Source organism: Anomaloglossus baeobatrachus, chromosome 5, assembly GCF_048569485.1.
Source record: "Anomaloglossus baeobatrachus isolate aAnoBae1 chromosome 5, aAnoBae1.hap1, whole genome shotgun sequence".
Classification (NCBI taxonomy): Eukaryota; Metazoa; Chordata; class Amphibia; order Anura; family Aromobatidae; genus Anomaloglossus; species Anomaloglossus baeobatrachus.
In genome coordinates this window covers 253,062,479-253,076,488 of record NC_134357.1, presented here as the reverse complement: position 1 = coordinate 253,076,488, position 14,010 = coordinate 253,062,479, and the positions used below count along the sequence as shown (strand labels likewise).

General features: G+C 44.5%; 1 protein-coding gene across 1 annotated transcript in view; it reads right to left on the bottom strand.

Moving 5' to 3' along the window:
• Positions 1-752: 752 nt before the first annotated feature.
• Positions 753-14,010, bottom strand: part of ECHS1 (enoyl-CoA hydratase, short chain 1) — an 86,215-nt gene continuing 72,957 nt past the window's right edge. Inside the window, exons 7-8 of the mRNA XM_075347386.1 lie at positions 973-1,040; positions 753-890 (exon numbers count right to left, since the gene is read on the bottom strand). Of these exons, the coding sequence (XP_075203501.1) occupies positions 825-890; positions 973-1,040 (134 nt within the window). The 3' untranslated portion in view covers positions 753-824. The remainder of the gene's footprint in view (positions 891-972; positions 1,041-14,010) is intronic.

Below are 14,010 nucleotides of genomic sequence, written 5' to 3'. Positions count from 1 at the left end.
TGGTGAGCTGTCATTCAGGCAGATCTCACTATCAGTGACCAGCCCCCAGTGACGCGTGGAAGCGATGCTGCGCTTGGTAACTAAGGTAAATATCGGGTAACCAAGCACTTGGTTACCCGGTATTTACCTTGTTACCAGCGCACACCGCTTAGCGCTGGCTCCCTGCACTCCTAGCCAGGGTACACATTAGATTAATAAGCAAACCGCTTCGCTTATTTACCAGATATGTACTCTGGCTACGTGTGCAGCGAGCAGGGAGCCGGCACTGACAGCCTGAGAGCGGCGGATGCTAGTAACCAAGGTAAATATCGAATAACCAAGCAAAGGGCTTCGCTTGGTTACCCGATATTTACCTTGGTTACAGCTTACCGCAGGCTGCCAGACGCCGGCTTCCTGCTCCCTGCACATTCAGATCGTTGCTCTCTCGCTGTCAAACACAGCGATGTGTGCTTCACAGCGGGAGAGCAACGTCCAAAAAATGAACCAGCACGGTGTGTAACGAGCAGCGATCTCACAGTGTCACACAGAGCGAGATCGCTAATGAGGTCACTGGTGCGTCATGAAAACCGTGACTCAGCAGCGATCTCGCTAGCGATCTCGCTATGTGAGAAGTACCCCTTAGGTCACCTAATCTCTTATCTAATAGATAACGTCCGGGTTTGCGAAGGAAAAATGTGTGCTGTAAATAATATTAAACGATGATGCAGTTGAACACATCTTCTCTAGAAAAATTGAGACAAGGAATGCAATGGATCAATTGAAAAATTTTATTTGGAAGATTGTAATTTTTAAATATGTGTGCAGTCAACCCTAAAGGTAAGATTTTATTGGTCATTAAAATTTGCCTTCCTCTTCTCTAAGAAAGCAGTCATTCCTTCTTTACGGTCATCCTACAAAATTAAATTACAAGCAATAAATATTGCATTCTCTACATCATTACACAATTATATTACACTTGGTATTCACACTTACAGTAGCAAATGTTGAGTGGAAAAGTCGCTTTTCAAGTCTGTTGCCCTCTGACAAAGATAATTCAAATGCTGTGGAAAAATAGAGACAATACATTTATTTCCTTTGACAACAGCAACAATGAAATGGTAAAGAAAAAGCACTCCTGGAATCCTTTTTCTCATTTGATCATAATTTGTGTCTTTTTGTGTCATTTTTTGTGACATGGCAGGGTGCAGGAGGGGAACCACACAGATATCCCACCGCCGCCAACAAGTTGATAAGAACACCACTCCGCTGCCTCCATTCATCAGGACAATATGCAATTGACATACATACATACTATATTATATATATATATATACATATATACACATATACACATATACACATATACACATATACACATATACACATATACACATATACACATATACACATATACACATATATATACACATATACACATATACACATATATATACACATATATACATATATATACACATATACATATATACATATATATACATATATATACATATACATACATATACATACATATACATACATATACATACATATACATACATATACATACATATACATACATATACATACATATACATACATATACATACATATACATACATATACATACATATACATACATATACATATACATACATATACATACATATACATATACATACATACACATACATATACATACATATACATACACAGGGCCGTATTTACCATTAGGCACCCGTGGTCCGGTGCCTAGGGCGGCAGATTGTGAGGGGCGGCACCTTCTGGCAGCAAAAAAAAAAAATTTTTTTTTTTTTTTTTTTTTTTTTTACATTTTTTTTTTGTGGCCGCCGAGCACAGGGAGCTGATTGACCCCGGAACTGCCGGCGCCTGCACTTCCGGGGTCACAGGCGCGCGCCAATCAGCTCCTTCCTCTGTGCTGCGTCCACTGCTGTGTGGACGTCACATGCAGAGCTCACAGCAGGACGCCGCGGAGGACGCCGTGATGGAAGCCGGTGTCAGAAGAGGATACTCACGTGAGTCAGGAAGATGGCGGCGGGCACTGGAGCAGGTAAGTGGAGTCATAAGGAGCGTGGGAGTGTCTCTAATGCAGACCGGAGATCTGTGCATGCGGGGGGGGGGGGAGGCGGCAAAGGCAGATACTGGAGGGAGGCAGAGGCTGAGACTGGGGGGAGGCTGGAGGGAGGCAGAGGCTGAGACTGGGGGGAGGCAGAGGCTGAGACTGGAGAGAGGCAGAGGCTGAGACTGGGGAGAGGCTGGAGGGAGGCAGAGGCTGAGACTGGAGGGAGGCAGAGGCTGAGACTGTGGGGAGGCTGGAGGGAGGCAGAGGCTGAGACTGGGGGAGGCTGGAGGGAGGCAGAGGCTGAGACTGGGGGGAGGCTGGAGGGAGGCAGAGGCTGAGACTGGGGGGAGGCTGGAGAGAGGTAGAGGCTGAGACTGGGGGGAGGCTGGAGGGAGGCAGAGGCAGAGACTGGGGGGAGGCTGGAGGGAGGCAGAGGCTGAGACTGGGGGGAGGCTGGAGGGAGGCAGAGGCAGAGACTGGGGGGAGGCTGGAGGGAGGCAGAGACTGGAGGGAGGCAGAGGCAGAGACTGGAGGGAGGCAGAGGCAGAGACTGGAGGGAGGCAGAGGCTGAGACTGGGGGGGAGGCTGGAGGGAGGCAGAGGCTGAGACTGGAGAGAGGCAGAGGCTGAGACTGGGGGGAGGTTGGAGGGAGGCAGAGGCTGAGACTGGAGGGAGGCAGAGGCTGAGACTGTGGGGAGGCTGGAGGGAGGCAGAGGCTGAGACTGGGGGAGGCTGGAGGGAGGCAGAGGCAGAGACTGGGGGGAGGCTGGAGGGAGGCAGAGGCAGAGACTGGGAAGAGGCTGGAGGGAGACAGAGGCTGAGACTGGGGGGAGGCTGGAGAGAGGCAGAGGCTGAGACTGGGGGGAGGCTGGAGAGAGGCAGAGGCAGAGACTGGGGGGAGGCTGGAGAGAGGCAGAGACTGGGGGGAGGCTGGAGGGAGGCAGAGGCAGAGACTGGGGGGAGGCTGGAGAGAGGCAGAGGCAGAGACTGGGGGGAGGCTGGAGAGAGGCAGAGGCTGAGACTGTGAGGAGGCTGGAGGGAGGCAGAGGCAGAGACTGGGGGAGGCTGGAGGGAGGCAGAGACTGGGGGGAGGCTGGAGGGAGGCAGAGGCAGAGACTGGGGGGAGGCTGGAGGGAGGCAGAGGCTGAGACTGGGGGGAGGCTGGAGAGAGGCAGAGGCTGAGACTGGGGGGAGGCTGGAGGGAGGCAGAGGCAGAGACTGGGGGGAGGCTAGAGGGAGGCAGAGGCAGAGACTGGGGGGAGGCTGGAGGGAGGCAGAGGCAGAGACTGGGGGGAGGCTGGAGGGAGGCAGAGGCAGAGACTGGAGGGAGGCTGGAGGGAGGCAGAGGCTGAGACTGGGGGGAGGCTGGAGGGAGGCAGAGGCAGAGACTGGGGGGAGGCTGGAGGGAGACAGAGGCAGAGACTGGAGGGAGGCAGAGGCTGAGACTGGGGGGAGGCTGGAGGGAGGCAGAGGCAGAGACTGGGGGGAGGCTGGAGGGAGGCTGAGGCTGAGACTGGAGGGAGGCTGAGGCTGAGACTTGAGGGAGGCTGAGGCTGAGACTGGAGGGAGGCTGGAGGGAGGCTGAGGCGGAGACTGGGGCAGGCTGAGGTTGGGGGGAGGCAAAGGCTGAGACTGGGGAAGAGAGGCTGATGCTGAGGGAAGATAGAGGCTGATGCTGGGGGGGAGAGAGGCTGATGCTGGGGGAGTGGGAGAGAGGGGCTAATGCTAGAGACAGAGGACAAGGGATGAGGGATAGTGCAATGACAAAATCGATTGGGTGGGGGGAGTGTAAGGACTCAGAATAAGAGGGGGCAGCATTGGGAGCTCATTGTGAAGAAGGGGCAGCATGTGTGGGATCAGTATGGAGTGGGGCAATGTAGGGGAGTCAATATCAAGAGTGGGGTAGTGTGTGTGGGGGGGGGGTCTCAGCATAAGCGTTAGTGTGGTGGTCTTAGCATGAGTGGGGCAACATGAAGGTCTCATTATGGAAAAGAGGAAGGCAGCATTAGGAGCTCATGAAGAGGGACAGCATGCATAGGACATTGTGAGACGGGGGCAGCATGCATGGGACACTGAGGAGGGGGCAGCATGCATGGGACATTGTGAGGAGGGGGAAGCATGCATGAGACATTGTGAGGAGGGAGCAGCATGCATGGGACATTGTGAGGAAGGAGCAGCATGCATGGGACATTGTGAGGAGGGAGCATCAAGCATGAGACATTGTGCGGAGGGAGCAGCATGCATGGGGCATTGTGAGGAGGGAGCAGCATGCATGGGACATTGTGAGGAGGGAGCAGCATGCATGGGACATTGTGAAGAGGAGGCAGCATGCATGGGACATTGTGAGGAGAGAGCAGCATGCATGGGACATTGTGAGGAGGGGGAAGCATGCATGGGACATTGTGAGGAGGGGGCAGCATGCATGGGACATTGTGAGGAGGGGGCAGCATGCATGGGATATTGTGAGGAGGGGGCAGCATGCAAGGGACATTGTGAGGAGGGGGCAGCATGCAAGGGACATTGTGATGAGGGAGCAGCATGCATGGGACATTGTGAGGAGGGGGCAGCATGCATGGGACACTGTGAGGAGGGGGCAGCAAGCATGGGACATTGTGAGAAGGGGGCAGCATGCAAGGGACATTGTGAGGAGGGGGCAGCATGCATGGGACATTGTGAGGAGGGGGCAGCATGCAAGGGACATTGTGAGGAGGGGGCAGCATTCATGGGACATTGTGAGAAGGGGGCAGCATGCATGGGACATTGTGAGAAGGGGGCAGCATGCATGGGACATTGTGAGGAGGGGGCAGCAAGCATGGGACATTGTGAGGAGGGAGCAGCATGCATGGGACATTGTGACGAGGGAGCAGCATGCATGGGACATTGTGAGGAGGGGGCAGCATGCATGGGACATTGTGAGGAGGGGGCAGCATGCATGGGACATTGTGAGGAGGAGGCAGCATGCATGGGACATTGTGAGGAGGGGGCAGCATGCATGGGACATTGTGAGGAGGGGGCAGCATGCATGGGACATTGTGAGGAGGGGGCAGCATGCATGGCACATTGTCCTCACATCATGCTGCTCCCTCCTCACAATGTACAGATCATATTTCATAATCGAGGAAGGTGTGGTGCATATACAGTAGTTTATAAGGGAGGGCAGTGTGGTGTTTATTAGGGGCAGTGTCACAGTCACAGTATATAAGTGGGGACGATGTGGTGGGAATATTTTATACTCATGCTATGTTTTGATGTGCCTGTGGTGATCCCCATTGGGGGGGGGGGGTTCGTTTCTTATTGATACTTTTTAAAGTGTGCTACAGAGTAGATCTGCCTTAAACAGATGTCGTGTGCGAAAACTCAGTTTTACGTTGTCACTAAGGGGCGCGACCACTTAAAGTGCCTAGGGCAGCATGAAGGCAAAATACAGCCCTGTACATACATACACATACATACACATACATATACATACATACACATACATATACATACATACATACATACATACACATACACACATACATACACACATATATACATACACACACACACACACACACATATATACATATATATATATATATATATATATACACACACACACACATATATATGTATATATGTATGTATATATGTATCTATGTATGTATCTATGTATCTATGTATGTATCTATGTATCTATCTATGTAGCTATCTATCTATCTATCTATATATATATATATATATATATATATACACACACATACATACACACACACACGAAAGTATCATGTGATAAAAATACTCATTTGCCTAATAATTCAATAATTCTGCACAGTGTACATACACATTTCTCATTTTATATATATATAATATATAAAATGAGAAGTGTACATACACATTTCTCATTTTATATATTATAATATATATAAAATGAGAAATGTGTATGTACACTGTGTGCAGAATTTATATATATATATATATATATATATATATATATATATATATATATATATATATATATGAATATGAGAGAGAGAGAGAGAGAGAGAGAGAGAGAGAGAGAGAGAGAGAGAGAGAGAGAGAGAGAGAGAGAGAGAGAGAGAGAGAGAGAGAGAGAGAGAGAGAGAGAGAGAGAGATCTCTATATATATATATATATATCTATCTCGCTATATATATATATATATATATATATATATATATATATATATATATATATATATATATATATATATATATATATATATATATATATATATATATATATATATATATATATATATATATATATATATATATATTTATCTCTCTCTCTCTATCTATATAAAAAAAAGGAACAGTCGCACACTGCAAAACCACAAAAATACTTTACCTAATAAAATGGGGTTTTTTTTTTAGGTATTTAGAATATTAAAATGGCCCCTCTGTAACGTTAGCCCAGGGCCACTTCCTTGCTGGGTCCTACTCTAAACTGCATCTTTTCTAGGTTTTAAAAACCTACAAGATCAGCTGGTGAACACAAAAAAGGCTAATGAAGCTGCCAGAAGCTAGAGTGCAAAACAGAGCATCACTCCCTGTTACATTCAATATACAAAGAAAACAGAATGAAACAGGGGTACCCTTGCTGGTCTCCCACGCTGGTACTATCCTGATTTCAAACTGGACTGGCAGCACCTACCAATGTGCACAGGTGCGTATCTGTACGTGATGTGAAATATATGAGAGAAAAGGAACAGTCGCACACTGAAAAAACACAAAAATACTTTACCTAATAAATATTTTTTGGAGGCATTTAGATTTATATATATTAGGTAGAGTATTTTTGCGGTTTTGCAGTGTGCGACTGTCAGAAACCTCTGTTTTCATTCTTTTTTCATTATATAATCTTGTATAATCTGATCTTGTAGGTTTTTAAAGCCCAGAAAAGATGCAGTTTAGAGTAGAACCCAGCAAAGGAGTGGTGCCGTGAAGTGACGCTGGGCTAGTATTACAATGGCCATTTTAATAAACTAAATGCCTCCAAAAAATATTTTATTAGGTCTGGGCTTTAAAAACCTACAAGATCAGCAGGTGAACATAAAGGCTAATAAAGCTGCCAGGGGCTAGAGTGCAAATCCAGCAAACAGAGCACCACTCCCTGTTACATACAATATATAATGAAAAAAGAATGAAAACAGGGGTTCCCTTGCCGATCACTCGCTGCAAAACCACAAAAATACTCTACCTAATAAAATATTTTTTGGAGGTATTTAGATTTCTATATATTTAATTAGGTATTTTTGTGGTTTTGCAGTGTGCGACTGTTCAATTTTTTTTTCTTATATATTTCATATCACTAACAGATATGCACCTGTTCACATTGGTAGGTGCGGCCAGTCTAGTTAGAAATCAGGTTAGTACCAGCATGGGAAACCGGCAAGGGAACCAGTTTTCATTCTTTTTTCATTATATATGAACACTCACTAAGAAAACCATTGGTAACACAATACGCCGTAATGGATGAAAATCCTGCAGTGTCCACCAAGTCCCACTGCTCAAGATGGCACATGTGCAGGCCCGTCTGAAGTTTGCCAGTGAACACCTGTATGATTCTGAGAGTGACTGGGAGAAGGTCTTGTGACCAGATGAGACAAAAATTGAGCTCTTTGGCATTAACTCAACTCATCATGTTTGGAGGAATAGAAATTATGCCTATGACCCAAAGAACACTGCCCCACTGTCAAGCATGGAGGTGGAAACATTATGTTTTGGGGGTGTTTCTCTGCTAAGGGCACAGGACTACTTCCCCACATCAATGGGACAATGAATGTTACTAAATATCGTAAAATCCTGAGTGACAATCTCCTTCCCTCAGCCAGGACATTGAAAATGGGTCCTGGCTGGGTGTTCCAGCACAACAATGACCTAAAACATACAGCCAAGGCAACAAAGCAGTGGCTCAAATAGAAGCACATTAAGGTCATGGAGTGGCCTGGCCAGTCTCCACACCTTAATTCATAGAAAACTTATGGAGGGAACTGAAGCTCTTAACTGCCAAGCAACAGCCAGAAAATCTTAATGTTATAGAGATGATCTGCAAAGAGGAGTGGACCAAAATTCGACCCGACGTGTGCAAACCACAACAAGTACAAGAAAAAAAAAAAAAATCTGACTGTTGTGCTTGCCAGCAAGGGTTTTGCCAACAAGTCTTAAGTCTTGTTTGCCTAAATAAATAAATAAATAAATAAATACTTATTTCTCTATGTAAAATGCAAGTAAATTTACATAATTTATACAATGTGATTTTCTGGATGTTATTTTGGATATTCTAATCTATCACTGTTAAAATTAACCTACCATTAAAATTATATAGACTGTTCATCTCTTTGTCAGTGGGCAAACTTACAAAATCAATAAAGGGATCAAATAACTATTTCCCCCACTGTATATATACACACACAGGGTTACATGCAGGTAGGTACCGGGAGACAAGGTCACAGATATATGGAGGAGACCGGTCATGGATGGCTTTGTATATCATGGTTAGGGTTTCGAATTGGAGTCATTAGGCAATGGGAAGCCAGTGAAGGGATTGGCAGAGAGAAGAGGTTGGGGAGTAGTGGAGAGACAGGTAGATTAGTTGGTAAAATAGACTATTAGCAGGGAGGCCACAGAGGAGGGGGTTGCAATAGTCCAGGTGGCAGATAATTACGGCATGCATAATAAGTGTTTTTGCAGCTTTTTGGGAAAGGAATGTAAGAATCCGGGAAATATTTTTGAATTGGAGACAGGAGGTGAAGAGGGCTTGGATGTGTGGCTTGAAGGAGACAGCAAAATCAAGGGTCACCCCAAGGCAGTGAGAATGTGGCCCTGGGGAAGAGGGAGCAACCACTGACTTCGATGGATAGGTCAGTTGAGGGGTTGAATGAGGAGCAGGAAAGGTAATGAATTCTGCTTTATCTATGTTCAGTTTTAGAAATCGAGCAGAGAAAGGATGAAATAGCAGATAGATATTGTGGGATTCTAGATAGTAAGGAGGTGATGTCAGTTCCAGAGCGGTAGATCTGCGTATTATCAGTGTAGAGATGATACTGAAAGTCATGGGCCTCTATGAGCTGTTCCAGGCTAAAGGTGTAGGTGGAAAGCAGCAGTGGTCCAAGAACTGAACCTTGGTAGACACCAACAGATAGGGGGCGAGATGAGGAAGTGGTGTGAGAGTGGGAGATGCTGAAAGTTCGGTCGGTTAGGTATGAGGAGATCCAAGCAGGGCTGTGGAGTCGGAGTTCATTTTGGTGGAGTCGGAGTCTGTATAAAATGCACAGACTCCGAAAATCTATAATTGGGGACTGTAGTGCAATGCAGCGTGTGATGACATTTTTGTCATAGGAATTTGGGAAACTTATGAAGTGTCCTATAAATGTCTGTTCTATTTCTGATCTAAGGCTACATTCACACAGCGTTTTTGCTGCATTTGAGGATACGTTTTTTTTAGCTGCAAAAGCAGATCAGCTTTTTAAAAAACCGCATCACCTGAAAGGTTTTTGAGCTCATAAATAATACTTTCAATAGCAAAAGCAGATTAGAAAAACACCACACAAACTGACATGCTCATTCTTTGTGATGATCCTCACAAAACGATGTGTCTCAATGTCCTATCTTTTCACCCATTGCCTTTGCTGGATGCCTGGAGTCACTGCATTTCACTGAACTATTTTGCCATCAATGTTCGATATGTTTGTGACAAGAAAGAAATTGTTAGTAAGACACTGGCAGTAAAAGATAGTAAAGCTCATCACACCAGCCAGGGAGTGGAAGAACTTGATATTTTGCCTGTCCCAAAGGGGAGGTTTAAATCGCAGATGGCATTTCTGCTTCAATGAAATGGAGAGAGACACAGCTATTGGAAAATAAAATCCTTCTGACTCAGACTCCTCAATTTCCCATGCACCGACTCCCACATATATTCCTTATAGTTAAGTGAAACATTTATTGTAGTACAATGTGAACATCAGACATAATTCATTTTTATGATAAAATAATCAAGATATTTAGATAGAACATAAAATATATTTATTGGTATACAACTTTAGAACACAAACTGTAATAAATTGTAAATATGTAATATTTACAATTACAGTTTTTTGTGTTCTAAAGTTGTATATATATATATACATACATACATACATACATACATACATACATACATATATATATATATATACACACACACACACACACACATATACATACACACACACATACATACACACATACATACATACACACATACATACATAGGTCCAGAAATATTTGGAAAGTGACACAATTTTCGCGAGTTGGGCTCTGCATGCCACCACATTGGATTTGAAATGAAACCTCTACAACAGAATTCAAGGGCAGATTGTAACGTTTAATTTGAAGGTTTGAACAAAAATATCTGATAGAAATTGTAGGAATTGTACACATTTCTTTACAAACACTCCACATTTTAGGAGGTCAAAAGTAATTGGACAAATAAACCAAACCCAAACAAAATATCTTTATTTTCATTATTTTGTTGTGAATCCTTTGGAGGCAATCACTGCCTTAAGTCTGGAACCCATGGACATCACCAAACGCTGGGTTTCCTCCTTCTTAATGCTTTGCCATGCCTTTACAGCCGCAGCCTTCAGGTCTTGCTTGTTTGTGGGTCTTTCCGTCTTAAGTCTGGATTTGAGCAAGTGAAATGCATGCTCAATTGGGTTAAGATCTGGTGATTGACTTGGCCATTGCAGAATGTTCCACTTTTTTGCACTCATGAACTCCTGGGTAGCTTTGGCTGTATGCTTGGGGTCATTGTCCATCTGTACTATGAAGCGCCGTCCGATCAACTTTGCGGCATTTGGCTGAATCTGGGCTGAAAGTATATCCCGGTACACTTCAGAATTCATCCGGCTACTCTTGTCTGCTGTTATGTCATCAATAAACACAAGTGACCCAGTGCCATTGAAAGCCATGCATGCCCATGCCATCACGTTGCCTCCACCATGTTTTACAGAGGATGTGGTGTGCCTTGGATCATGTGCCGTTCCCTTTCTTCTCCAAACTTTTTTCTTCCCATCATTCTGGTACAGGTTGATCTTTGTCTCATCTGTCCATAGAATACTTTTCCAGAACTGAGCTGGCTTCATGAGGTGTTTTTCAGCAAATTTAACTCTGGCCTGTCTATTTTTGGAATTGATGAATGGTTTGCATCTAGATGTGAACCCTTTGTATTTACTTTCAGGGAGTCTTCTCTTTACTGTTGACTTAGAGACAGATACACCTACTTCACTGAGAGTGTTCTGGACTTCAGTTGATGTTGTGAACGGGTTCTTCTTCACCAAAGAAAGTATGCGGCGATCATCCACCACTGTTGTCATCCGTGGACGCCCAGGCCTTTTTGAGTTCCCAAGCTCACCAGTCAATTCCTTTTTTCTCAGAATGTACCCGACTGTTGATTTTGCTACTCCAAGCATGTCTGCTATCTCTCTGATGGATTTTTTCTTTTTTTTCAGCCTCAGGATGTTCTGCTTCACCTCAATTGAGAGTTCCTTAGACCGCATGTTGTCTGGTCACAGCAACAGCTTCCAAATGCAAAACCACACACCTGTAATCAACCCCAGACCTTTTAACTACTTCATTGATTACAGGTTAACGAGGGAGACGCCTTCAGAGTTAATTGCAGCCCTTAGAGTCCCTTGTCCAATTACTTTTGGTCCCTTGAAAAAGAGGAGGCTATGCATTACAGAGCTATGATTCCTAAACCCTTTCTCTGATTTGGATGTGAAAACTCTCATATTGCAGCTGGGAGTGTACACTTTCAGCCCATATTATATATATAATTGTATTTCTGAACATGTTTTTGTAAACAGCTAAAATAACAAAAGTTGTGTCACTGTCCAAATATTTCTGGACCTAACATATACATACATATATACATACATATATATATATATATATATATATATATATATATATATATATATATATATATATATATATATATATATATATATATATATATATAACATACATACATACATACATACATACATACATACATACATACATACATACATATATATATATATATATATATATATATATATATATATATATATATATATATATATATATATATATATATATATATATATATATATATATATATATATATATATATAAATATAATATAACACGTTGTAATACACTATGTAAGTGGCAAAAACAGTTTTCAACAAAAACAGAGTAAATAACATTTGTGCAGTCTATGAATTTGCTGTAAGAAATAGAATTGCCTCCATCATATCCTCCTTCGCAGATGACCTCAAATCTGACCTAATAATGTTAAGGCTAGAGAACAACCTCTCTACAGTAACTTGGGTTGGAGGCAAAGCCGTGACCACATGGGCAGCATCTCTAACAATTTTCAGCACATTCTGCATTGCATTACTGTCCCCAATTTATTATATATTTTAGGAGTGGGAGCATTTTATACCGACTCCACCAAAATGAGCTCCGACTCAGACTCCACGACTCCGACTCCACAGCCGAAGGATGCATGAAGGAAATACATCAGTTGTTGGTGATCGGTTGAGGCTATGGGTAGCTTTTCATAGATCGGAAATACAGCATATACAACCCCATCCATCTGGCAAATATTAATTTGGGGCTGATGCAAAGATCACAGCAATGCAACAACATGCATTTCATTCACCTTGGGATCAACATGAAAAAAGAAGGGAATTTTGTTACTTACCGTAAATTCCTTTTCTTCTAGCTCCTATTGGGAGACCCAGACGATTGGGTGTATAGCTACTGCCTCCGGAGGCCACACAAAGTACTACACCAAAAAGTGTAAGGCCCCTCCCCTTCTGGCTATACACCCCCAGTGGGATCACTGGCTCACCAGTTTTAGTGCAAAAGCAAGAAGGAGGAAAGCCAATAACTGGTTTAAACAAATTCACTCCGAAGTAACATCGGAGAACTGAAAACCATTCAACATGAACAACATGTGTACCCGAAAAACCACCAAAAATCCCGAAGGACAACAGGGCGGGTGCTGGGTCTCCCAATAGGAGCTAGAAGAAAAGGAATTTACGGTAAGTAACAAAATTCCCTTCTTCTTCGGCGCTCCATTGGGAGACCCAGACGATTGGGACGTCCAAAAGCTGTCCCTGGGTGGGTAAAGAAATACCTCATGTTAGAGCTGCAAAGACAGCCCTCCCCTACGGGGAGGCAACTGCCGCCTGCAGGACTCTTCTACCTAGGCTGGCGTCCGCCGAAGCATAGGTATGCACCTGATAATGTTTGGTGAAAGTGTGCAGACTCGACCAGGTAGCTGCCTGGCACACCTGTTGAGCCGTAGCCTGGTGTCGTAATGCCCAGGACGCACCCACGGCTCTGGTAGAATGGGCCTTCAGCCCTGATGGAACCGGAAGCCCAGCAGAACGGTAGGGTTCAAGAATTGGTTCCTTGATCCATCGAGCCAGGGTGGCTTTGGAAGCCTGCGACCCTTTGCGCTGACCAGCGACAAGTATAAAGAGTGCATCCGAGCGGCGCAGGGGCGCCGTGCGGGAAAAGTAGATTAGCGCTCTCATCAGATCCAACAAATGCAAATCCAATTCATATCGATGAACTGGATGAGGACAAAAGGAAGGTAAGGAGATATCCTGACTGAGATGAAAGGGGGATACCACCTTAGGGAGAAACCCCGGAATCAGGCGCAGCACTACCTTGTCTTGGTGAAAAACCAGGAAAGGGGCTTTGGATGACCGCGCTGCTAGCTCGGACACTCTCTGAAGAGACGTGACCGCAACCAAAAAGGCCACTTTCTGTGACAGTCGAGAAAGTGAAAAAACATCCCTCAGAGGCTCAAAGGGCGGCTCCTGGAGAGCAATTAGTACCCTGTGCAGATCCCATGGGTCTAACGGCCTCTTGTACGGAGGGACAATGTGACCAACCCCCTGC